This window comes from Lissotriton vulgaris, unplaced genomic scaffold (assembly GCF_964263255.1).
Source record: "Lissotriton vulgaris unplaced genomic scaffold, aLisVul1.2 SCAFFOLD_1446, whole genome shotgun sequence".
Lineage (NCBI taxonomy): Eukaryota > Metazoa > Chordata > Amphibia > Caudata > Salamandridae > Lissotriton > Lissotriton vulgaris.
Window position 1 is genome coordinate 434860 of NW_028250880.1, and position 23893 is coordinate 458752.

The window sequence follows — 23893 nt, forward strand, 5'->3', positions numbered from 1 at the left end:
TGCTCCCGGTATACCCGGACGACCAACGTCTTCTGGGATTCAAGTTTCAAGGTTTGTATTACATGGATAGGTGTATGCCGATGGGGTGCTCTATATCTTGTGCATATTTCGAGAAATTCAGTAGTTTTCTACAATGGGTTTACACGAAGGAAACGGGTTTTCGAAATGTGATGCATTACCTTGATGACTTTCTGTTCCTTGGGGCCGCTGGGGATGATGAATGTGCCCGGGCCTTGACTGAATTTTGTGTATTAATGGATCGATTTGGCGTGCCATTGGCACCAGGAAAAACTGTGGGTCCCACGACTTGCCTCGAGTTTCTCGGGATCGAGTTGGACTCTAGTGAGGGTTGTTTTCGTTTACCAGCTGCCAAAGTGTCGAAATTCAGGGCAGCCCTGCAAATGTGTATAAATGCATCTAAAGTTACGCTGCATCAATTGCAGCAATTGGTGGGGAAGTTGAACTTTGCCCTAAGGGTGATCCCAATGGCCCGCCCCTTTTCCCGTTCGATTGCTCAGGCGATGGTCGGCCTAAAGGAGGGTCATCATCGCACGAGACTATCGGCCGAGGTTCGCCAAGACATGCGTATTTGGTTAGCATTTTTGGCGGATTTCAATGGTCGAGTCGTCTGGAACAAACCAGCCTTGTCCTCTGAAGAGCTTGGTCTATGGACGGATTCAGCGGGAAGCATGGGCTTTGGCGCCATCTTCGGCACAAAATGGTCGGCACAAAGGTGGCCAACATGGTGGCATGAAGAGGGGCTGACGAGTAATATTGCTTTCCTTGAACTGTTTCCCATTTTGGTGGCCCTCAGAACCTGGCCCAATGGATTCAAAAATCACTCTGTCATATTTTGGTCTGACAATTTGACCGTTGTAGAATGCATCAATAGTCAGGCAGCTCGTTGTAAAATGATTTTAAGGCTGCTTAAAGAAATTGTCTTACTGTGTATGCAACTGAACGTGGTATTCAGAGCGAAACATGTCCCAGGGGTGATGAATCAGGCGGCTGATGCACTGTCTCGTTTTCAAATGCAGGCTTTCTCGGGTTTCCTTCCCTCAGCGGACCCAGAGCCGGCACCCTTTCCCGAAGCTCTCTGGTCTCTCGGTGCCCCGAACTTCGTTACCTCGTGGGAGAGAGTCTAGCACCAAGAACGAGGAAGGCATACGAAGGGGCGTTTCGGGCATATTTAGCCTTTTTGGGGACTGAGAGAGGGGGGCTTTGGGGGCATGAGGATTGGGTAGTACATTTTCTGATGTCCTTGCGTAGGGCTGGGAAGTCGGTGGCTACAGCCCAGAGGCATCGTGCTGCCATTTCCTTTGTTGCCAGGGCTCATAATATCCAGGACCCAACAGCGTCTTTTGTGGTACAGAAAGCGCTACGTGGGTGGCAACGCCTTGAGGGTCGCAGAGTAGATGAGAGGCGCCCGATAGGTCTGGATAGGTTGTCTCAGTTGCTGGCCACACTCCCCGCCACATGCTCGTCTCAGTTCGAGGCATCTTTGTTCCGAGCTGCTTTTACGCTTGCTTTTCACGGGGCGATGAGGATAAGTGAGCTGGTGGCAAGGAACAAACAGGATGTGGTGGGGGGTTTGTGCCGGGAACACGTTCAGATCAAGGGTGAGACGATGACTGTATCCTTTGTCAAGTCCAAAACCGATCAAGGTGGGGTGGGGGACTGCATAGTCATTCGCAGGATTCCAGGGTCCTCCATGTGTCCGGTAAAGTGTTTAGAAGATTACCTAGCACGAAGGGTGGCATCATGGGGAGGGACATTGTTGAGACACGCGGACGCCACCCCACTGACGAAGTTTCAGTTTCAGCGGGTGCTCGCGATGTCAATTACCGCAGCGGGCTTGGACCCGGGCGAGTTTGGGACCCATTCCTTTCGGATAGGGGCTGCCACTGAAGCTACAGCCAGGGGTCTTAATGTGGAACAAGTAAAACGAGTGGGGCGTTGGTCCTCCAATTGTTATAAGAGGTATGTGCAGTTGCACATGTTGTGAAGCTGTAATAATGTACTCACGCTTCTTGTCTTTTGTTTGGTTTTCAGTTACGCAAGCCTGCGAGGCGGGGCGGACTATGCAGGCGACCCAACACCAGGCCAGCGGTCAGACATCACCGGCTGTGAGAAAAGAGGTGTGGGTCGTGGGCCACTCATACGTGAGGCGTGCCGCAGACGTATTCGAAGCAGGTGACATGATTCACGTAGCTGGGGAATACGGGTACAGAATGTCCTTCTACGGAAGGGGCGGTCTCTGTATTGACCAGTTTCAGGCATTCTTTGAGGGTTTGTTAGGGCGGACGAGGTCACCGCCGTCTATAGTCATAGTACATTTAGGGGGCAATGATTTGGTCACCACCGGTAGACGACTTCTCCTGGACGCAATGCTTTCCACTGTAAGTTGGTTGGCAAGGAAAGTTCCGGGGTGCATAATTGCGTGGTCTCATATGATCCCACGAAAAGTGTGGCGGGGGGCTGTGTCGATTCGTGCTTTGAATCATTCTGTTAGAAAACTTAATAACAAAGTGAGTAGGTTGTTCCGTTCCAAGACATTGCATTCTATCTCGCATGGTTGTATTAATGATGACAGTATGTATTTAGGGGATGGAGTAAATTTGTCTCGGGTGGGAAATGAGTTACTCATAGGAGACTTCTTAGCATGGTTAAAAACGTTGAAACATGACCTTTAGGTAGGACTTTTGTGGGGGGCCCGGATAGCCGGTCAACTATCCGGGCCTGTGGCGGTAAGGTCATGATCGGTGAGCACTAATTAGTAGATCCCTATGAGTGGGCGTCACCCAACACGGATGGGAGCGCTCGGGAGAGGTGGCCATTGGCCCCTCAATGGGGAGGCGGTCCCTTCTAAGGATGGGTCGCCGGAAGTAAAGGAAAGGCGGTCAAGGCCCCTTCCTTTGTAGGAGGGGTTACAGCCCCCTCCTGGGGAATTTCCCGGGGCCAGTGACATCTGCGACGGCAGATGCGGTAAGTTGTGTGGGGTTGGGATAAGGTCTACGATACCTTCTAGATACCTCACACGAGTATTCGAATGACCTTTAACTGGCGTCGAGTCTTTAGGTGCCCCCGTCAAGTCAAGGGAAATTGGTAGTAGTTGCACTTGAGGTACGCCTCCGTGCTGTCGCCCATCCCAAGTGGGAGGGGTAAGTCTGGTTAGGGATCTTGACACCGGTTATGACCTTGCCGTTGGCCCTTAAACGTTAGGTTGTACAATTTCAATATGTCAAGAAATGTTTTGTAGGATGCAAGTTCGGCTAGGAGAACCTCTGTATTAGAGAATCTGTTAAGGTTAGCCAAACATCGCAATATGGTAATGAAATTGTACATAACATGAAACGTTTAATGTTTTTAATTTTGTTTTAATAAATACGGCCGGGATGGTCACTCCATCCCACTTCCAAAAACTTCAAGAACTGTTTCCGGTTTCCCTCCTTTTGGGGATTGTGTTGAGAGGGGGTGGCGGGTATCTCGGCCATATGGAAAGGGGCGACCAACTCGGTCCCCCCGAACGTATGGCCGAGTGCCTCGATCCCCCCGGGAAGCCATTTTTGGGCGGGAGGCGCGTCTCGGCTGGTATGCCCGAAGCGGCGTAGCTGGGGCGCGCCCGTTCCCGCCCTAGAGTGGGCTGGCCTAGACACTGACGCAGCCAGCCACGCCCTCGGGGCAGGCAGGGGCGGGTATACGCCCGCCCTGAAGACGGATAAAAAGGGACGCAAGACCAGAAGACATCCTCTTGTTCTTGTGCCCTGAAGCTGCACCTCCTCGCTGCACGTGAGCTCGGGACAGAACGAAGAGCCAATTTTGACCCACCCACCAGCCCCTGAAGACAGCCAGTTGTTTGTAATAAAGTTGATTAATTTTGCTTCTGTTTTTCGTTTACAGGTTGGAGTGTCATGTTGATGTTGAGTTTATTAAAGAATGGTCTATTTGAGTACGTTTTGCCATTAAAGAGATTCAGATTTAGTGTTGAATTTTATGCATGCTCTTTCGGTCATAGTGGCCAATGTATTCTGAAGTAGTTAGCACTGTCGTATTTAATTTGGTAGGCGATAAGGTCATGTTCGGTGAGCACTAATTAGTAGATCCCTATGAGTGGGCGTCACCCAACACGGATGGGAGCGCTCGGGAGAGGTGGCCATTGGCCCCTCAATGGGGAGGCGGTCCCTTCTAAGGATGGGTCGCCGGAAGTAAAGGAAAGGCGGTCAAGGCCCCTTCCTTTGTAGGAGGGGTTACAGCCCCCTCCTGGGGAATTTCCCGGGGCCAGTGACATCTGCGACGGCAGATGCGGTAAGTTGTGTGGGGTTGGGATAAGGTCTACGATACCTTCTAGATACCTCACACGAGTATTCGAATGACCTTTAACTGGCGTCGAGTCTTTAGGTGCCCCCGTCAAGTCAAGGGAAATTGGTAGTAGTTGCACTTGAGGTACGCCTCCGTGCTGTCGCCCATCCCAAGTGGGAGGGGTAAGTCTGGTTAGGGATCTTGACACCGGTTATGACCTTGCCGTTGGCCCTTAAACGTTAGGTTGTACAATTTCAATATGTCAAGAAATGTTTTGTAGGATGCAAGTTCGGCTAGGAGAACCTCTGTATTAGAGAATCTGTTAAGGTTAGCCAAACATCGCAATATGGTAATGAAATTGTACATAACATGAAACGTTTAATGTTTTTAATTTTGTTTTAATAAATACGGCCGGGATGGTCACTCCATCCCACTTCCAAAAACTTCAAGAACTGTTTCCGGTTTCCCTCCTTTTGGGGATTGTGTTGAGAGGGGGTGGCGGGTATCTCGGCCATATGGATGCTGGTGTGTATTTATTACAGCGCAGTGTGGATGCTGGTGTGTATTTGTAACAGCGCAGTGTGGATGCTGGCGTGTTTTTGTAACAGCGCAGTACAGATGCTGGTGTGTATTTGGGTACAGCGCAGTGTGGATGCTGGTGTGTATTTGGGTACAGCGCAGTGTGGATGCTGTTGTGTATTTGGGTACAGCACAGTGTGGATGCTGGTGTGTATTTGGGTACAGCACAGTGTGCATGCAGGTGTGTATTTGGGTACAGCGCAGTGTGGATGCTGGTTTGTATTTGGGTACAGCGCAGTGTGGATGCTGGTGTGTATTTGGGTACAGCGCAGTGTGGATGCTGGCGTGTATTTGTAACAGCGCAGTGTGGATGCTGGTGTGTATTTGGGAACAGCGCAGTGTGGATGTTGGCGTGTATTTGGTGACAGTGCAGTGTGGATGCTGGCATGTATTTGGTAATAGCGCAGTGTGGATGCTGGCGTGTATTTGTAACAGCGCAGTGTGGATGCTGGCGTGTTTTTGTAACAGCGCAATACAGATGCTGGTGTGTATTTGGGTACAGCGCAGTGTGGATACTGGCGTGTATTTGGTATAGCGCAGTGTGGATGCTGGTGCGTATTTGGTAACAGTGCAGTGTGGATGCTGGTGTGTATTTTTAACAGCGCAGTATGGATGCTGGTGTGTATTTGGTAACAGTGCAGAGTGGATGCTTGTGTGTATTTGGTAACAGCGCAGAAAGGATGCTGGTGTGTATTTGGGTACAGCGCAGTGTGGATACTGTCGTGTATTTGGCATAGCGCAGTGTGGATGCTGGTGTGTATTTGGTAACAGTGCAGTGTGGATGCTGGTGTGTATTAGTAACTGAGCAGTGTGGATGCTGGTGTGTATTTCGGTACACTGCAGTGTGGATGCTGGCGTGTATTTGGTAACAGTGCAGTGTGGATGCTGGTGTGTATTTGGTAACAGTGCAGTGTGGATGCTGGTGTGTATTTGTAACTGCGCAGTATGGATGCTGGCGTGTATTTGTAACAGTGCAGTGTGGATGCTGGTGTGTATTTATTACAGCGCAGTGTGGATGCTGGTGTGTTTTTGTAACAGCGAAGTGTGGATGCTGGCGTGTTTTTGTAACAGCGCAGTACGGATGCTGGTGTGTATTTTGGTACAACGCAGTGTGGTTGCTGGTGAGTATTTGAGTACAGCGCAGTGTGGATACTGGTGTGTATTTGGGTACAGCGCAGTGTGGATGCTGGTGTGTATTTGGGTACATCACAGTACGGATGCTGGTGTGTATTTGGGTACAGCGCAGTGTGGATGCTGGTGTGTATTTGGGTACAGCACAGTGTGGATGCTGATGTGTATTTTGGTACAGCGCAGTACGGATGCTGGTGTGTATTTGGGTACAGCGCAGTGTGGATGCTGGCGTGTATTTGTAACAGCGCAGTTTGGATGCTGGTGTGTATTTGTAACAGTGCAGTGTGGATACTGGTGTGTATTTGGGTACAGCCCAGTGTTGATGCTAGTGTGTATCTGAGTACAGCGCAGCATGGATGCTGGTGTGTATTTGGGTACAGCGCAGTGTGGATGCTAGTGTGTTGTTGTAACAGCGCAGTGTGGATGCTGGTGTGTATTTATTACAGCGCAGTGTGGATGCTGATGTGTATTTGTAACAGCGCAGTGTGGATGCTGGCGTGTTTTTGTAACAGCGCAGTACAGATGCTGGTGTGTATTTGGGTACAGCGCAGTGTGGATGCTGGTGTGTATTTGGGTACAGCGCAGTGTGGATGCTGTTGTGTATTTGGGTACAGCACAGTGTGGATGCTGGTGTGTATTTGGGTACAGCACAGTGTGCATGCAGGTGTGTATTTGGGTACAGCGCAGTGTGGATGCTGGTTTGTATTTGGGTACAGCGCAGTGTGGATGCTGGTGTGTATTTGGGTACAGCGCAGTGTGGATGCTGACGTGTATTTGATAATAGCGCAGTGTGGATACTGGCGTGTATTTGGCATAGCACAGTGTGGATGCTGGTGTGTATTTGGTAACAGTGCAGTGTGGATGCTAGTGTGTATTTGTAACTGCGCAGTGTGGATGCTGGCGTGTATTTGTAACAGTGCAGTGTGGATGCTGGTGTGTATTTATTACAGCGCAGTGTGGATGCTGGTGTGTATTTGGTTACAGCGCAGTGTGGATGCTGGTGTGTATTTGGGTACAGCGCAGTGTGGATGCTGGTGTGTAATTGGTATCAGCACAGTGTGGATACTGGCGTGTATTTGGTAACAGTGCAGTGTGGATGCTGGCGTATATTTGTAACAGCGCAGTGTGAATGCTGGCATGCTTTTGTAACAGTGCAGTACAGATGCTGGTGTGTATTTAGGTACAGCGCAGTGTGGTTGCTGGTGTGTATTTGGGTACAGCGCAGTGTGGATGGTGGCGTGTATTTGGGTACAGCGCAGTGTGGATGCTGGTGTGTATTTGGGTACAGCGAAGTGTGGATGCTGGCGTGTATTTGGGTACAGCGCAGTGTGGATGCTGGTGTGTATTTGGGCACAGCACAGTGTGGATCCTGATGTGTACTTGGGTAGAGCGCAGTGTGGATGCTGACGTGTATTTGGGTACAGCGCAGTGTGGATGCTGGTGTGTATTTGGTATCAGCACATTGTGGATAGTGGCGTGTATTTGGTAATAGTGCAGTGTGGATGCTGGCCTGTATTTGTAACAGCGCAGTGTGGATGCTGGCGTGTTTTTGTAACAGCGCAGTACGGATGCTGGTGTGTATTTTGGTACAACACAGTGTGGTTGCTGGTGAGTATTTGGGTACAGCGCAGTGTGGATGCTGGTGTGTATTTGGGTACAGCGCAGTGTGGATGCTGGTGTGTATTTGGGTACATCACAGTACGGATGCTGGTGTGTATTTGGGTACAGCGCAGTGTGGATGCTGGTGTGTATTAGGGTACAGCACAGTGTGGATGCTGATGTGTATTTTGGTACAGCGCAGTACGGATGCTGGTGTGTATTTGGGTACAGCGCAGTGTGGATGCTGGTGTGTATTTGTAACAGCGCAGTTTGGATGCTGGTGTGTATTTGTAACAGTGCAGTGTGGATACTGGTGTGAATTTGGGTACAGCCCAGTGTTGATGCTAGTGTGTATCTGAGTACAGCGCAGCATGGATGCTGGTGTGTATTTGGGTACAGCGCAGTGTGGATGCTGGTGTGTTGTTGTAACAGCGCAGTGTGGATGCTGGTGTGTATTTATTACAGCGCAGTGTGGATGCTGGTGTGTATTTGTAACAGCGCAGTGTGGATGCTGGCGTGTTTTTGTAACAGCGCAGTACAGATGCTGGTGTGTATTTGGGTACAGCGCAGTGTGGATGCTGGTCTGTATTTGGGTACAGCGCAGTGTGGATGCTGTTGTGTATTTGGGTACAGAACAGTGTGGATGCTGGTGTGTATTTGGGTACAGCACAGTGTGCATGCAGGTGTGTATTTGGGTACAGCGCAGTGTGGATGCTGGTTTGTATTTGGGTACAGTGCAGTGTGGATGCTGGTGTGTATTTGGGTACAGCGCAGTGTGGATGCTGGCGTGTATTTGTAACAGCGCAGTGTGGATGCTGGTGTGTATTTGGGAACAGCGCAGTGTGGATGTTGGCGTGTATTTGGTGACAGTGCAGTGTGGATGCTGGCGTGTATTTGGTAATAGCGCAGTGTGGATGCTGGCGTGTATTTGTAACAGCGCAGTGTGGATGCTGGCGTGTTTTTGTAACAGCGCAATACGGATGCTGGTGTGTATTTGGGTACAGCGCAGTGTGGATACTGGCGTGTATTTGGTATAGCGCAGTGTGGATGCTGGTGCGTATTTGGTAACAGTGCAGTGTGGATGCTGGTGTGTATTTTTAACAGCGCAGTATGGATGCTGGTGTGTATTTGGTAACAGTGCAGTGTGGATGCTTGTGTGTATTTGGTAACAGCGCAGAAAGGATGCTGGTGTGTATTTGGGTACAGCGCAGTGTGGATACTGGCGTGTATTTGGCATAGCGCAGTGTGGATGCTGGTGTGTATTTGGTAACAGTGCAGTGTGGATGCTGGTGTGTATTTGTAACTGAGCAGTGTGGATGCTGGTGTGTATTTGGGTACACTGCAGTGTGGATGCTGGCGTGTATTTGGTAACAGTGCAGTGTGGATGCTGGTGTGTATTTGGTAACAGTGCAGTGTGGATGCTGGTGTGTATTTGTAACTGCGCAGTATGGATGCTGGCGTGTATTTGTAACAGTGCAGTGTGGATGCTGGTGTGTATTTGGGTACAGCGCAGTGTGGATGGTGGTGTGTATTTGGGTACAGCGCAGTGTGGATGCTGGTGTGTATTTGTAACAGCGCAGTGTGGATGCTGGCGTGTATTTGGGTACAGCGCAGTGTGGATACTGGCGTGTATTTGGCATAGCGCAGTGTGGATGCTGGTGTGTATTTGGTAACAGTGCAGTGTGGATGCTGGTGTGTATTTGTAACTGCGCAGTGTGGATGCTGGTGTGTATTTGGGTAAACTGCAGTGTGGATGCTGGCGTGTATTTGGTAGTAGTGCAGTGTGGATGCTGGTGTGTATTTGGTAACAGTGCAGTGTGGATGCTGGTGTGTATTTGTAACTGCGCAGTGTGGATGCTGGCGTGTATTTGTAACAGTGCAGTGTGGATGCTGGTGTGTATTTATTACAGCGCAGTGTGGATGCTGGTGTGTATTTGTAACAGCGCAGTGTGGATGCTGGCATGTTTTTGTAACAGCGCAGTACAGATGCTGGTGTATATTTGGGTACAGCGCAGTGTGGATGCTGGTGTGTATTTGGGTACAGCACAGTGTGGATGCTGGTGTGTATTTGGGTACAGCGCAGTGTGCATGCAGGTGTGTATTTGGGTACAGCGCAGTGTGGATGCTGGTGTGTATTAGGGTACAGCACAGTGTGGATGCTGATGTGTATTTTGGTACAGCGCAGTACGGATGCTGGTGTGTATTTGGGTACAGCGCAGTGTGGATGCTGGCGTGTATTTGTAACAGTGCAGTGTGGATGCTGGTGTGTATTTATTACAGCGCAGTGTGGATGCTGGTGTGTATTTGGTTACAGCGCAGTGTGGATGCTGGTGTGTATTTGGGTACAGCGCAGTGTGGATGCTGGTGTGTAATTGGTATCAGCACAGTGTGGATACTGGCGTGTATTTGGTAACAGTGCAGTGTGGATGCTGGCGTATATTTGTAACAGCGCAGTGTGAATGCTGGCAGGCTTTTGTAACAGTGCAGTACAGATGCTGGTGTGTATTTAGGTACAGCGCAGTGTGGTTGCTGGTGTGTATTTGGGTACAGCGCAGTGTGGATGGTGGCGTGTATTTGGGTACAGCGCAGTGTGGATGCTGATGTGTATTTGGGTACAGCGAAGTGTGGATGCTGGCGTGTATTTGGGTACAGCGCAGTGTGGATGCTGGTGTGTATTTGGGCACAGCACAGTGTGGATCCTGATGTGTACTTGGGTAGAGCGCAGTGTGGATGCTGACGTGTATTTGGGTACAGCGCAGTGTGGATGCTGGTGTGTATTTGGTATCAGCACATTGTGGATACTGGCGTGTATTTGGTAATAGTGCAGTGTGGATGCTGGCCTGTATTTGTAACAGCGCAGTGTGGATGCTGGTGTGTATTTATTACAGCGCAGTGTGGATGCTGGTGTGTATTTGTAACAGCGCAGTGTGGATGCTGGCGTGTTTTTGTAACAGCGCAGTACAGATGCTGGTGTGTATTTGGGTACAGCGCAGTGTGGATGCTGGTGTGTATTTGGGTACAGCGCAGTGTGGATGCTGTTGTGTATTTGGGTACAGCACAGTGTGGATGCTGGTGTGTATTTGGGTACAGCACAGTGTGCATGCAGGTGTGTATTTGGGTACAGCGCAGTGTGGATGCTGGTTTGTATTTGGGTACAGCGCAGTGTGGATGCTGGTGTGTATTTGGGTACAGCGCAGTGTGGATGCTGGCGTGTATTTGTAACAGCGCAGTGTGGATGCTGGTGTGTATTTGGGAACAGCGCAGTGTGGATGTTGGCGTGTATTTGGTGACAGTGCAGTGTGGATGCTGGCATGTATTTGGTAATAGCGCAGTGTGGATGCTGGCGTGTATTTGTAACAGCGCAGTGTGGATGCTGGCGTGTTTTTGTAACAGCGCAATACAGATGCTGGTGTGTATTTGGGTACAGCGCAGTGTGGATACTGGCGTGTATTTGGTATAGCGCAGTGTGGATGCTGGTGCGTATTTGGTAACAGTGCAGTGTGGATGCTGGTGTGTATTTTTAACAGCACAGTATGGATTCTGGTGTGTATTTGGTAACAGTGCAGAGTGAATGTTTGTGTGTATTTGGTAACAGCGCAGAAAGGATGCTGGTGTGTATTTGGGTACAGCGCAGTGTGGATACTGTCGTGTATTTGGCATAGCGCAGTGTGGATGCTGGTGTGTATTTGGTAACAGTGCAGTGTGGATGCTGGTGTGTATTTGTAACTGAGCAGTGTGGATGCTGGTGTGTATTTTGGTACACTGCAGTGTGGATGCTGGCGTGTATTTGGTAACAGTGCAGTGTGGATGCTGGTGTGTATTTGGTAACAGTGCAGTGTGGATGCTGGTGTGTATTTGTAACTGCGCAGTATGGATGCTGGCGTGTATTTGTAACAGTGCAGTGTGGATGCTGGTGTGTATTTATTACAGCGCAGTGTGGATGCTGGTGTGTATTTGTAACAGCGCAGTGTGGATGCTGGTGTGTTTTTGTAACAGCGCAGTGTGGATGCTGGTGTGTATTTGGGTACAGCGCAGTGTGGATGCTGGTGTGTATTTGGGTACAGCACAGTGTGGATGCTGGTGTGTATTTGGGTACAGCGCAGTGTGGATGGTGGTGTGTATTTGGGTACAGCGCAGTGTGGATGCTGGTGTGTATTTGTAACAGCACAGTGTGGATGCTGGCGTGTATTTGGGTACAGCGCAGTGTGGATACTGGTGTGTATTTGGCATAGCGCAGTGTGGATGCTGGTGTGTATTTGGTAACAGTGCAGTGTGGATGCTGGTGTGTATTTGTAACGGCGCAGTGTGGATGCTGGTGTGTATTTGGGTAAACTGCAGTGTGGATGCTGGCGTGTATTTGGTAACAGTGCAGTGTGGATGCTGGTGTGTATTTGGTAACAGTGCAGTGTGGATGCTGGTGTGTATTTGTAACTGCGCAGTGTGGATGCTGGCGTGTATTTGTAACAGTGCAGTGTGGATGCTGGTGTGTATTTATTACAGCGCAGTGTGGATGCTGGTGTGTATTTGTAACAGCGCAGTGTGGATGCTGGCATGTTTTTGTAACAGCGCAGTACAGATGCTGGTGTGTATTTGGGTACAGCGCAGTGTGGATGCTGGCGTGTATTTGTAACAGCGCAGTGTGGATGCTGGCGTGTTTTTGTAACAGCGCAATACAGATGCTGGTGTGTATTTGGGTACAGCGCAGTGTGGATACTGGCGTGTATTTGGTATAGCGCAGTGTGGATGCTGGTGCGTATTTGGTAACAGTGCAGTGTGGATGCTGGTGTGTATTTTTAACAGCGCAGTATGGATGCTGGTGTGTATTTGGTAACAGTGCAGTGTGGATGCTTGTGTGTATTTGGTAACAGCGCAGAAAGGATGCTGGTGTGTATTTGGGTACAGCGCAGTGTGGATACTGGCGTGTATTTGGCATAGCACAGTGTCGATGCTGGTGTGTATTTCGTAACAGTGCAGTGTGGATGCTGGTGTGTATTTGTAACTGAGCAGTGTGGATGCTGGTGTGTATTTCGGTACACTGCAGTGTGGATGCTGGCGTGTATTTGGTAACAGTGCAGTGTGGATGCTGGTGTGTATTTGGTAACAGTGCAGTGTGGATGCTGGTGTGTATTTGTAACTGCGCAGTATGGATGCTGGCGTGTATTTGTAACAGTGCAGTGTGGATGCTGGTGTGTATTTATTACAGCGCAGTGTGGATGCTGGTGTGTATTTATAACAGCGCAGTGTGGATGCTGGTGTGTTTTTGTAACAGCGCAGTGTGGATGCTGGTGTGTATTTGGGTACAGCGCAGTGTGGATGCTGGTGTGTATTTGGGTACAGCACAGTGTGGATGCTGGTGTGTATTTGGGTACAGCGCAGTGTGGATGCTGGTGTGTATTTGTAACAGCGCAGTGTGGATGCTGGCGTGTATTTGGGTACAGCGCAGTGTGGATACTGGCGTGTATTTGGCATAGCGCAGTGTGGATGCTGGTGTGTATTTGGTAACAGTGCAGTGTGGATGCTGGTGTGTATTTGTAACTGCGCAGTGTGGATGCTGGTGTGTATTTGGGTAAACTGCAGTGTGGATGCTGGCGTATATTTGTAACAGCGCAGTGTGAATGCTGGCATGCTTTTGTAACAGTGCAGTACAGATGCTGGTGTGTATTTAGGTACAGCGCAGTGTGGTTGCTGGTGTGTATTTGGGTACAGCGCAGTGTGGATGGTGGCGTGTATTTGGGTACAGCGCAGTGTGGATGCTGATGTGTATTTGGGTACAGCGAAGTGTGGATGCTGGCGTGTATTTGGGTACAGCGCAGTGTGGATGCTGGTGTGTATTTGGGCACAGCACAGTGTGGATCCTGATGTGTACTTGGGTAGAGCGCAGTGTGGATGCTGACGTGTATTTGGGTACAGCGCAGTGTGGATGCTGGTGTGTATTTGGTATCAGCACATTGTGGATACTGGCGTGTATTTGGTAATAGTGCAGTGTGGATGCTGGCCTGTATTTGTAACAGCGTAGTGTGGATGCTGGTGTGTATTTATTACAGCGCAGTGTGGATGCTGGTGTGTATTTGTAACAGCGCAGTGTGGATGCTGGCGTGTTTTTGTAACAGCGCAGTACAGATGCTGGTGTGTATTTGGGTACAGCGCAGTGTGGATGCTGGTGTGTATTTGGGTACAGCGCAGTGTGGATGCTGTTGTGTATTTGGGTACAGCACAGTGTGGATGCTGGTGTGTATTTGGGTACAGCACAGTGTGCATGCAGGTGTGTATTTGGGTACAGCGCAGTGTGGATGCTGGTTTGTATTTGGGTACAGCGCAGTGTGGATGCTGGTGTGTATTTGGGTACAGCGCAGTGTGGATGCTGGCGTGTATTTGTAACAGCGCAGTGTGGATGCTGGTGTGTATTTGGGAACAGCGCAGTGTGGATGTTGGCGTGTATTTGGTGACAGTGCAGTGTGGATGCTGGCATGTATTTGGTAATAGCGCAGTGTGGATGCTGGCGTGTATTTGTAACAGCGCAGTGTGGATGCTGGCGTGTTTTTGTAACAGCGCAATACAGATGCTGGTGTGTATTTGGGTACAGCGCAGTGTGGATACTGGCGTGTATTTGGTATAGCGCAGTGTGGATGCTGGTGCGTATTTGGTAACAGTGCAGTGTGGATGCTGGTGTGTATTTTTAACAGCACAGTATGGATTCTGGTGTGTATTTGGTAACAGTGCAGAGTGAATGTTTGTGTGTATTTGGTAACAGCGCAGAAAGGATGCTGGTGTGTATTTGGGTACAGCGCAGTGTGGATACTGTCGTGTATTTGGCATAGCGCAGTGTGGATGCTGGTGTGTATTTGGTAACAGTGCAGTGTGGATGCTGGTGTGTATTTGTAACTGAGCAGTGTGGATGCTGGTGTGTATTTTGGTACACTGCAGTGTGGATGCTGGCGTGTATTTGGTAACAGTGCAGTGTGGATGCTGGTGTGTATTTGGTAACAGTGCAGTGTGGATGCTGGTGTGTATTTGTAACTGCGCAGTATGGATGCTGGCGTGTATTTGTAACAGTGCAGTGTGGATGCTGGTGTGTATTTATTACAGCGCAGTGTGGATGCTGGTGTGTATTTGTAACAGCGCAGTGTGGATGCTGGTGTGTTTTTGTAACAGCGCAGTGTGGATGCTGGTGTGTATTTGGGTACAGCGCAGTGTGGATGCTGGTGTGTATTTGGGTACAGCACAGTGTGGATGCTGGTGTGTATTTGGGTACAGCGCAGTGTGGATGGTGGTGTGTATTTGGGTACAGCGCAGTGTGGATGCTGGTGTGTATTTGTAACAGCACAGTGTGGATGCTGGCGTGTATTTGGGTACAGCGCAGTGTGGATACTGGTGTGTATTTGGCATAGCGCAGTGTGGATGCTGGTGTGTATTTGGTAACAGTGCAGTGTGGATGCTGGTGTGTATTTGTAACGGCGCAGTGTGGATGCTGGTGTGTATTTGGGTAAACTGCAGTGTGGATGCTGGCGTGTATTTGGTAACAGTGCAGTGTGGATGCTGGTGTGTATTTGGTAACAGTGCAGTGTGGATGCTGGTGTGTATTTGTAACTGCGCAGTGTGGATGCTGGCGTGTATTTGTAACAGTGCAGTGTGGATGCTGGTGTGTATTTATTACAGCGCAGTGTGGATGCTGGTGTGTATTTGTAACAGCGCAGTGTGGATGCTGGCATGTTTTTGTAACAGCGCAGTACAGATGCTGGTGTGTATTTGGGTACAGCGCAGTGTGGATGCTGGCGTGTATTTGTAACAGCGCAGTGTGGATGCTGGCGTGTTTTTGTAACAGCGCAATACAGATGCTGGTGTGTATTTGGGTACAGCGCAGTGTGGATACTGGCGTGTATTTGGTATAGCGCAGTGTGGATGCTGGTGCGTATTTGGTAACAGTGCAGTGTGGATGCTGGTGTGTATTTTTAACAGCGCAGTATGGATGCTGGTGTGTATTTGGTAACAGTGCAGTGTGGATGCTTGTGTGTATTTGGTAACAGCGCAGAAAGGATGCTGGTGTGTATTTGGGTACAGCGCAGTGTGGATACTGGCGTGTATTTGGCATAGCACAGTGTGGATGCTGGTGTGTATTTCGTAACAGTGCAGTGTGGATGCTGGTGTGTATTTGTAACTGAGCAGTGTGGATGCTGGTGTGTATTTCGGTACACTGCAGTGTGGATGCTGGCGTGTATTTGGTAACAGTGCAGTGTGGATGCTGGTGTGTATTTGGTAACAGTGCAGTGTGGATGCTGGTGTGTATTTGTAACTGCGCAGTATGGATGCTGGCGTGTATTTGTAACAGTGCAGTGTGGATGCTGGTGTGTATTTATTACAGCGCAGTGTGGATGCTGGTGTGTATTTATAACAGCGCAGTGTGGATGCTGGTGTGTTTTTGTAACAGCGCAGTGTGGATGCTGGTGTGTATTTGGGTACAGCGCAGTGTGGATGCTGGTGTGTATTTGGGTACAGCACAGTGTGGATGCTGGTGTGTATTTGGGTACAGCGCAGTGTGGATGCTGGTGTGTATTTGTAACAGCGCAGTGTGGATGCTGGCGTGTATTTGGGTACAGCGCAGTGTGGATACTGGCGTGTATTTGGCATAGCGCAGTGTGGATGCTGGTGTGTATTTGGTAACAGTGCAGTGTGGATGCTGGTGTGTATTTGTAACTGCGCAGTGTGGATGCTGGTGTGTATTTGGGTAAACTGCAGTGTGGATGCTGGCGTGTATTTGGTAACAGTGCAGTGTGGATGCTGGTGTGTATTTGGTAACAGTGCAGTGTGGATGCTGGTGTGTATTTGTAACTGCGCAGTGTGGATGCTGGCGTGTATTTGTAACAGTGCAGTGTGGATGCTGGTGTGTATTTATTACAGCGCAGTGTGGATGCTGGTGTGTATTTGTAACAGCTCAGTGTGGATGCTGGCATGTTTTTGTAACAGCGCAGTACAGATGCTGGTGTGTATTTGGGTACAGCACAGTGTGGATGCTGGTGTGTATTTGGGTACAGCGCAGTGTGCATGCAGGTGTGTATTTTGGTACAGCGCAGTACGGATGCTGGTGTGTATTTGGGTACAGTGCAGTGTGGATGCTGGCGTGTATTTGTAACAGCGCAGTGTGGATACTGGTGTGTATTTGGGTACAGCCCAGTGTTGATGCTAGTGTGTATCTGAGTACAGCGCAGCATGGATGCTGGTGTGTATTTGGGTACAGCGCAGTGTGGATGCTGGTGTTTTGTTGTAACAGCGCAGTGTGGATGCTGGTGTGTATTTATTACTGCGCAGTGTGGATGCTGGTGTGTATTTGTAACAGCGCAGTGTGGATGCTGGTGTGTTTTTGGTAACAGCGCAGAAAGGATGCTGGTGTGTATTTGGGTACAGCGCAGTGTGGATACTGGCGTGTATTTGGCATAGCGAAGTGTGGATGCTGGTGTGTATTTGGTAACAGTGCAGTGTGGATGCTGGTGTGTATTTGTAACTGAGCAGTGTGGTTGCTGGTGTGTATTTGGGTACACTGCAGTGTGGATTCTGGCGTGTATTTGGTAACAGTGCAGTGTGGATGCTGGTGTGTATTTGGTAACAGTGCAGTGTGGATGCTGGTGTGTATTTGTAACTGCGCAGTGTGGATGCTGGCGTGTATTTGTAACAGTGCAGTGTGGATGCTGGTGTATATTTATTACAGCGCAGTGTGGATGCTGGTGTGTATTTGTAACAGCGCAGTGTGGATGCTGGCGTGTTTTTGTAACAGCGCAGTACAGATGCTGGTGTGTATTTGGGTACAGCGCAGTGTGGATGCTGGTGTGTATTTGGGTACAGGGTAGAGCGCAGTGTGGATACTGGCGTGTATTTGGCATGGTGCAGTGTGGATGCTGGTGTGTATTTGGTAACAGTGCAGTGTGGATGCTGGTGTGTATTTGTAACTGCGCAGTGTGGATGCTGGTGTGTATTTGGGTAAACTGCATTGTGGATGCTGGCGTGTATTTGGTAACAGTGCAGTGTGGATGCTGGTGTGTATTTGGTAACAGTGCAGTGTGGATGCTGGTGTGTATTTGTAACTGCGCAGTGTGGATGCTGGCATGTATTTGTAACAGTGCAGTGTGGATGCTGGTGTGTATTTATTACAGCGCAGTGTGGATGCTGGTGTGTATTTGTAACAGCGCAGTGTGGGTGTTTTTGTAACAGCGCAGTACAGATGCTGGTGTGTATTTGGGTACAGCGCAGTGTGGATACTGGCGTGTATTTGGTATAGCGCAGTGTGGATGCTGGTGCGTATTTGGTAACAGTGCAGTGTGGATGCTGGTGTGTATTTGTAACTGAGCAGTGTGGATGCTGGTCTGTATTTGGGTACACTGCAGTGTGGATGCTGGCGTGTATTTGGTAACAGTGCAGTGTGGATGCTGGTGTGTACTTTGGGTACAGCTCAGTGTGGATGCTGGTGTGTATTTGTAACAGCGCAGTGTGGGTTTGGGTACAGCTCAGTGTGGATGGTGGTGTGTATTTGGGTACAGCTCAGTGTGGATGCTCAGTGTGGATGCTGGTGTGTATTTGTAACAGCGCAGTGTGGATGCTGGCGTGTATTTGTAACAGCGCAGTGTGGATGCTGGCGTGTATTTGGTAATAGCGCAGTGCGGATGCTGGCGTGTATTTGTAACAGCGCAGTGTGGATGCTGGTGTGTATTTGTAACAGCGCAGTACAGATGCTGGTGTGTATTTGGGTACAGCGCAGTGTGGATGCTGGTGTGTATTTGGGTACAGCACAGTGTGGATGCTGGTGTGTATTTGGGTACAGCGCAGTGTGCATGCAGGTGTGTATTTGGGTATTTGGTAACAGCGCAGTGTGGATGCTGGTGTGTTTTTGTAACAGCGCAGTACAGATGCTGGTGTGTATTTGGGTACAGCGCAGTGTGGATGCTGGTGTGTATTTGGGTACAGCACAGTGTGGATGCTGGTGTGTATTTGGGTACAGCGCAGTGTGCATGCAGGTGTGTATTTGGGTACAGCGCAGTGTGGATGGTGGTGTGTATTTGGGTACAGCGCAGTGTGGATGCTTGTGTGTATTTGTAACAGCGCAGTGTGGATGCTGGCGTGTATTTGGGTACAGCGCAGTGTGGATACTGGTGTGTATTTGGCATAGCGCAGTGTGGATGCTGGTGTGTATTTGGTAACAGTGCAGTGTGGATGCTGGTGTGTATTTGTAACTGCGCAGTGTGGATGCTGGTGTGTATTTGGGTAAACTGCAGTGTGGATGCTGACGTGTATTTGGTAACAGTGCAGTGTGGATGCTGGTGTGTATTTGGTAACAGTGCAGTGTGGATGCTGGTGTGTATTTGTAACTGCGCAGTGTGGATGCTGGCGTGTATTTGTAACAGTGCAGTTTGGATGCTGGTGTGTATTTATTACAGTACAGTGTGGATGCTGGTGTGTATTTGTAACAGCGCAGTGTGGATGCTGGCGTGTTTTTGTAACAGCGCAGTACAGATGCTGATGTGTATTTGGGTACAGCGCAGTGTGGATGCTGGTGTGTATTTGGTAACAGTGCAGTGTGGATGCTGGTGTGTATTTGGGTACAGCGCAGTGTGCATGCAGGTGTGTATTTGGGTACAGCGCAGTGTGGATGGTGGTGTGTATTTGGGTACAGCTCAGTGTGGATGCTGGTGTGTATTTGTAACAGCGCAGTGTGGATGCTGGCGTGTATTTGTAACAGCGCAGTGTGGATGCTGGCGTGTATTTGGTAATAGCGCAGTGCGGATGCTGGCGTGTATTTGTAACAGCGCAGTGTGGATGCTGGTGTGTATTTGTAACAGCGCAGTATGGATGTTGTTATGTATTTGGTAACAGTGCAGTGTGGATACTGGTGTGTATTTGTAACAGCGCAGTGGATGCTGATGTGTATTTGGTTACAGTGCAGTGTGGATACTGGTGTGTATTTGTAACAGCGCAGTGTGGATGCTGTTGTGTATTTGGTAGCAGTGCAGTGTGGATACTGGTGTGTATTTGTAACAGCGCAGTGTGGATGCTGGTGTGTATTTGTTAACCGCTCAGCATGGATGCTGGTGTTGCATTTGGTAACAGTGCAGTGTGGATACTGGTGTGTATTTGTAACAGCGCAGTGTGGATGCTGATGTGTATTTGTTAACAGCGCAGTGTGGATGCTGTTGTGTATTTGGTAACAGTGCAGTGTGGATACTGGTGTGTATTTGTAACAGCACAGTGTGGATGCTGGTGTGTATTTGTAACAGCGCAGTGTGGATGCTGTTGTGTATTTGGTAACAGTGCAGTGTGGATACTGGTGTGTATTTGTAACAGCGCAGTGTGGATGCTGGTGTGTATTTGTAACAGCGCAGTGTGGATGCTGTTGTGTATTTGGTAACAGTGCAGTGTGGATACTGGTGTGTATTTATAATAGCGCAGTGTGGATGCTGTTGTGTATTTGTTAACAGCTCAGCATGGATGCTGTTGTGTATTTGGTAACAGTGCAGTGTGGATGCTGGTGTGTATTTGGTAACAGTGCAGTGTGGATACTGGTGTGTATTTGTAACAGCGCAGTGTGGATGCTGGTGTGGATTTGGTAACAGTGCAGTGTGGATACTGGTGTGTATTTGGTAACAGCGCAGTGTGTATGCTGTTGTGTATTTGGTAACAGCGCAGTGTGGATGCTGGTGTGTATTTGGTAACAGTGCAGTGTGGATACTGGTGTGTATTTGTAACAACGCAGTGTGGATGCTGATGTGTATTTGTTAACAGCGCAGTGTGGATGCTGGTGTGTATTTGGTAACAGTGCAGTGTGGATGCTGGTGTGTATTTGTAACAGCGCAGTGTGGATACTGTTGTGTATTTGTAACAGCGCAGTGTGGATGCTGCGTGTATTTATTGTATTCATGCGCACAGGTTGTGCAGTGACTGTTTTCACAGGTTGATATTTTGTGAGGCAGAATCCCGGCTCCCCCAGCCTCATCCCTGTCTTCCTTTGCACATGTTGTCTGCTCTTCTCTGACATGTCTCTGTTTTTCTTTCCACAGAATGCTCTGGTCAGATGGATATAAAGGCAGATGTGGTGCTTTTAGTCCATACTTTTTTTATTGCTGAGATTTTGAGCCCCCACCTCCTGAGGCCCTTCGTGGAGGTGGAGAGAAGCTTCCACGTGTCCCGGGACTCGGTGCGGTTCAGCCTGGTCCAGTTCAGCGGTGATGCCCGGATAATGGTCCCCTTCAGCGACTCCCACAACGTCAGTGTCCTGTTTGACTCTCTGCGGACCTTGGAACTGAGGGACCGTCGTGCTAATACTGGTCGAGCCCTCTCCTTCGTCAGAGAGGAGGTGCTGGTCGAGAGCGGGGGGGCCAGAGCCCACGTGCCCAGGGTCCTGGTCCTCTTCTCAGCTTTGGGGTCAGAGGATGATGTCACAGGTCCGGCCCTAGAGCTCCGGCGCGCTGGGGTGGAGGTCTTTGCTGTTGGTGGGTGGGATGCGAGCCGCACTCAGCTGGAGGCCATCGCCAGCCCCCCGGCTGCGGCCCACGTGTTCACAAGGAATTACTATGAAGAGTTTCAGCAAATCCTGCCGGAGCCGACAGAGTCCATCTGCCTCAGGGTCCAGTACAAACTGAAAACAATACAACACAACCTGCTGGTATAAAAGGGAGACACTCCCGCTTCTTTCAAGGGACACAAGGTGGGTGTCCAGGTACAGCTCTGTAGTTTAGAACAAAAGTCATTGAACACATTTCACAGCTAATATTTACCCTTTCATGACGAGGCGCAGGGAGAAGGGTAAATCACACTAGTCTCCCTTGGGTGTCTTTCACTTTCTCCACCGCCGGAAATCCCACCCTCCTACTTCCGGCAGTGGGAAAGGAGGCAGGTGGTGGTGCCAGAAGGAATAATGGAAGGCAGTTGTCTCTCACTGCCCCACTCACAAGAGAATACAAACGGTGCACTTGTGAAGTCAAAACACAGGCGTCAACATCTGTTCCAAGATTATTTCTTTTTATTCAATCAATCTTTTAAAACTGACACACAGCCAACATGTTTCATTCCCGATTTTGCTAGAGGGAACTTCGTCAGGGCTGTAACATTATAGACAGGAGAAAACAACAATAACACAACAAACAACATAAAAAAGGACATAGATAATATCAGACAACCCACAAAGAAACTTACAGGAAATGTGCAAAACCCAAAAAATGGAAAATAGTATTTTACAAATACATAATCTAATTAATATGTACAAGGTGACAGATCGTTGTGTCTAAAAGATAGCATAACATAAAAACATTACCATATCTAAAAAAGTACCGTACAAACCAAATCTATACAATAAAATGACACTTCCTCCACATGAAACAAAGAGAAGTAATTGTGTGGTAGTTGTTATTAAAGGATAACTTTTTGGAGTTAGTAACCCGTTCAGATAATAAATGGTTCGGTTATCTGCAACTCATGCATTGTTTTAATTATATTTTCAACATTAAGTGTAGACATTGGAAAGTAATGGCTAGCAAATGTCATATTGGGCAAGACTATGGAAAGGTACACAAAAGAGGAGCAAAATCAATGAGAAGCTAAGTCTCCCCACCTATCTGTTCAGCTGGTCAGTAGAAGAAAGAATATGGATATATGACGGAATTTCGACCCCACGAGGCAAGGGGTCAGCCTTACTATCTTTATGGTCGATAAATTCTGAGACAGAAAAGAAGAAAAGGTTTCATACGTAGTACGATCGAAATAAGAATAAGGTCCAAGAGTCACTTTGTCCGTCAGAGAACTTTATGTATGTAACATAATGCTGTATGAGCTGTTAAAGAAATGACGAATATCAGAGGTGGCCCCAGATGTTATGCTACATCTACAGATGAATAGCTAAAAGGTGCATCCATCGAAGAAACGACCAATAACCGGGGTATGGATGGCATAAATAAACAGCATCCACAGCCACAATAACTGCAATCATCCATAGTGATTAAAAAACAATGTGCGTGTGTGTCTTTTAAAAGGGATCTTGGCGCCTATTTAAAATTTCAGGGACACTGAAGAACATTAAAGGGTTTAGGATTAGACTTTAGGATGGGAATCTATGTAAGACTACATTTATCTTCTAGAAGAGAGAATCAGCACTTCCCTTTATCTCATAACCCAGCATGCTTTCATCTCACGTCCCAGCATGCCTTCATCTCATGTCCCAGCATGCCTTCATCTCATGTCCCAGCATGCCTTCATCTCATGTCCCAGCATGCCTTCATCTCATGTCCCAGCACGCCTTCATCTCATGTCCCAGCATGCCTTCATCTCATGTCCCAGCATGCCTTCATCTCATGTCCCAGCATGCTTTCATCTCATTTCCCATTATGCCTATCTTATTTCCCAGCATGGTTTCATCTCATGTCCTAGCATGCTTTCATCTCATGTCCCAGCATGCCTTCATCTCACTTCCTGGCATGCCTTCATCTCATGTCCCAGCATGCCTTCATCTCGTGTGCCAGCATACCTTCATCTCACGTCCCGGCATGCCTTCATCTCATGTCCCAGCATGCCTTCATCTCATGTCCCAGCATGCCTTCATTATAGCATGCCTTAATCTCATGTCCCAGCATGCCTTCATCTCATGTCCCAGCATGCTTTCATCTCATGTCCCAGCATGCCTTAATCTTATGTCCCAGCATGCCTTCATCTCATGTCCCAGCATGCCTTCATCTCATGTCCCAGTGTGCCTTCATCTCATGTCCCAGCATGCCTTCATCTTACGTCCCTGCATGTCTTCATCTCATGTCCCAGCATGCCTTCATCTAATTTCCCAGCATGCCTATCTCATGTCCCAGCATGCTTTCATCTCATGTCCCAGCATGCCTTCATCTCATGTCTCAGCATGCCTTCATCTCATGTCCCAGCATGCCTTCATCTCATGTCCCAGCATGCCTTCATCTCATGTCTCAGCATGCCTTCATCTCATGTCCCAGCATGCCTTAATCTCATGTCCCAGCATGCCTTTATCTCATGTCCCAGCATGTCTTCATCTCATGTCCCAGTGTGCCTTCATCTCATGTCCCAGCATGCCTTCATTTCATGTCCCAGCATGCCTTCATCTCACGTCCCAGCATGCCTTCATCTCATGTCCCAGCATGCCTTCATCTCACGTCCCAGTGTGCCTTCATCTCATGCCCCAGCATGCCTTCATCTCATGTCCAAACATGCTTTCTTCTCATGTCCCAGCATGCCTTTATCTCATGTCCCAGCATGCCTCCATCTCATGTCCCAGCATGCCTCCATCTCATGTCCC

The 23893-nt window shown here is 48.8% G+C and overlaps 1 protein-coding gene across 1 annotated transcript in view; it reads left to right on the plus strand.

Annotated features, from left to right (window-relative positions):
- LOC147663085 (collagen alpha-1(XII) chain-like) overlaps positions 1-22795 on the plus strand; it is a 223334-nt gene extending 200539 nt beyond the window's left edge. Inside the window, exon 5 of the mRNA XM_086950689.1 lies at positions 20646-22795. Within this exon, the coding sequence (XP_086806815.1) occupies positions 20646-21256 (611 nt within the window). The 3' untranslated portion in view covers positions 21257-22795. The remainder of the gene's footprint in view (positions 1-20645) is intronic.
- The last annotated feature ends 1098 nt before the right edge of the window (positions 22796-23893 follow it).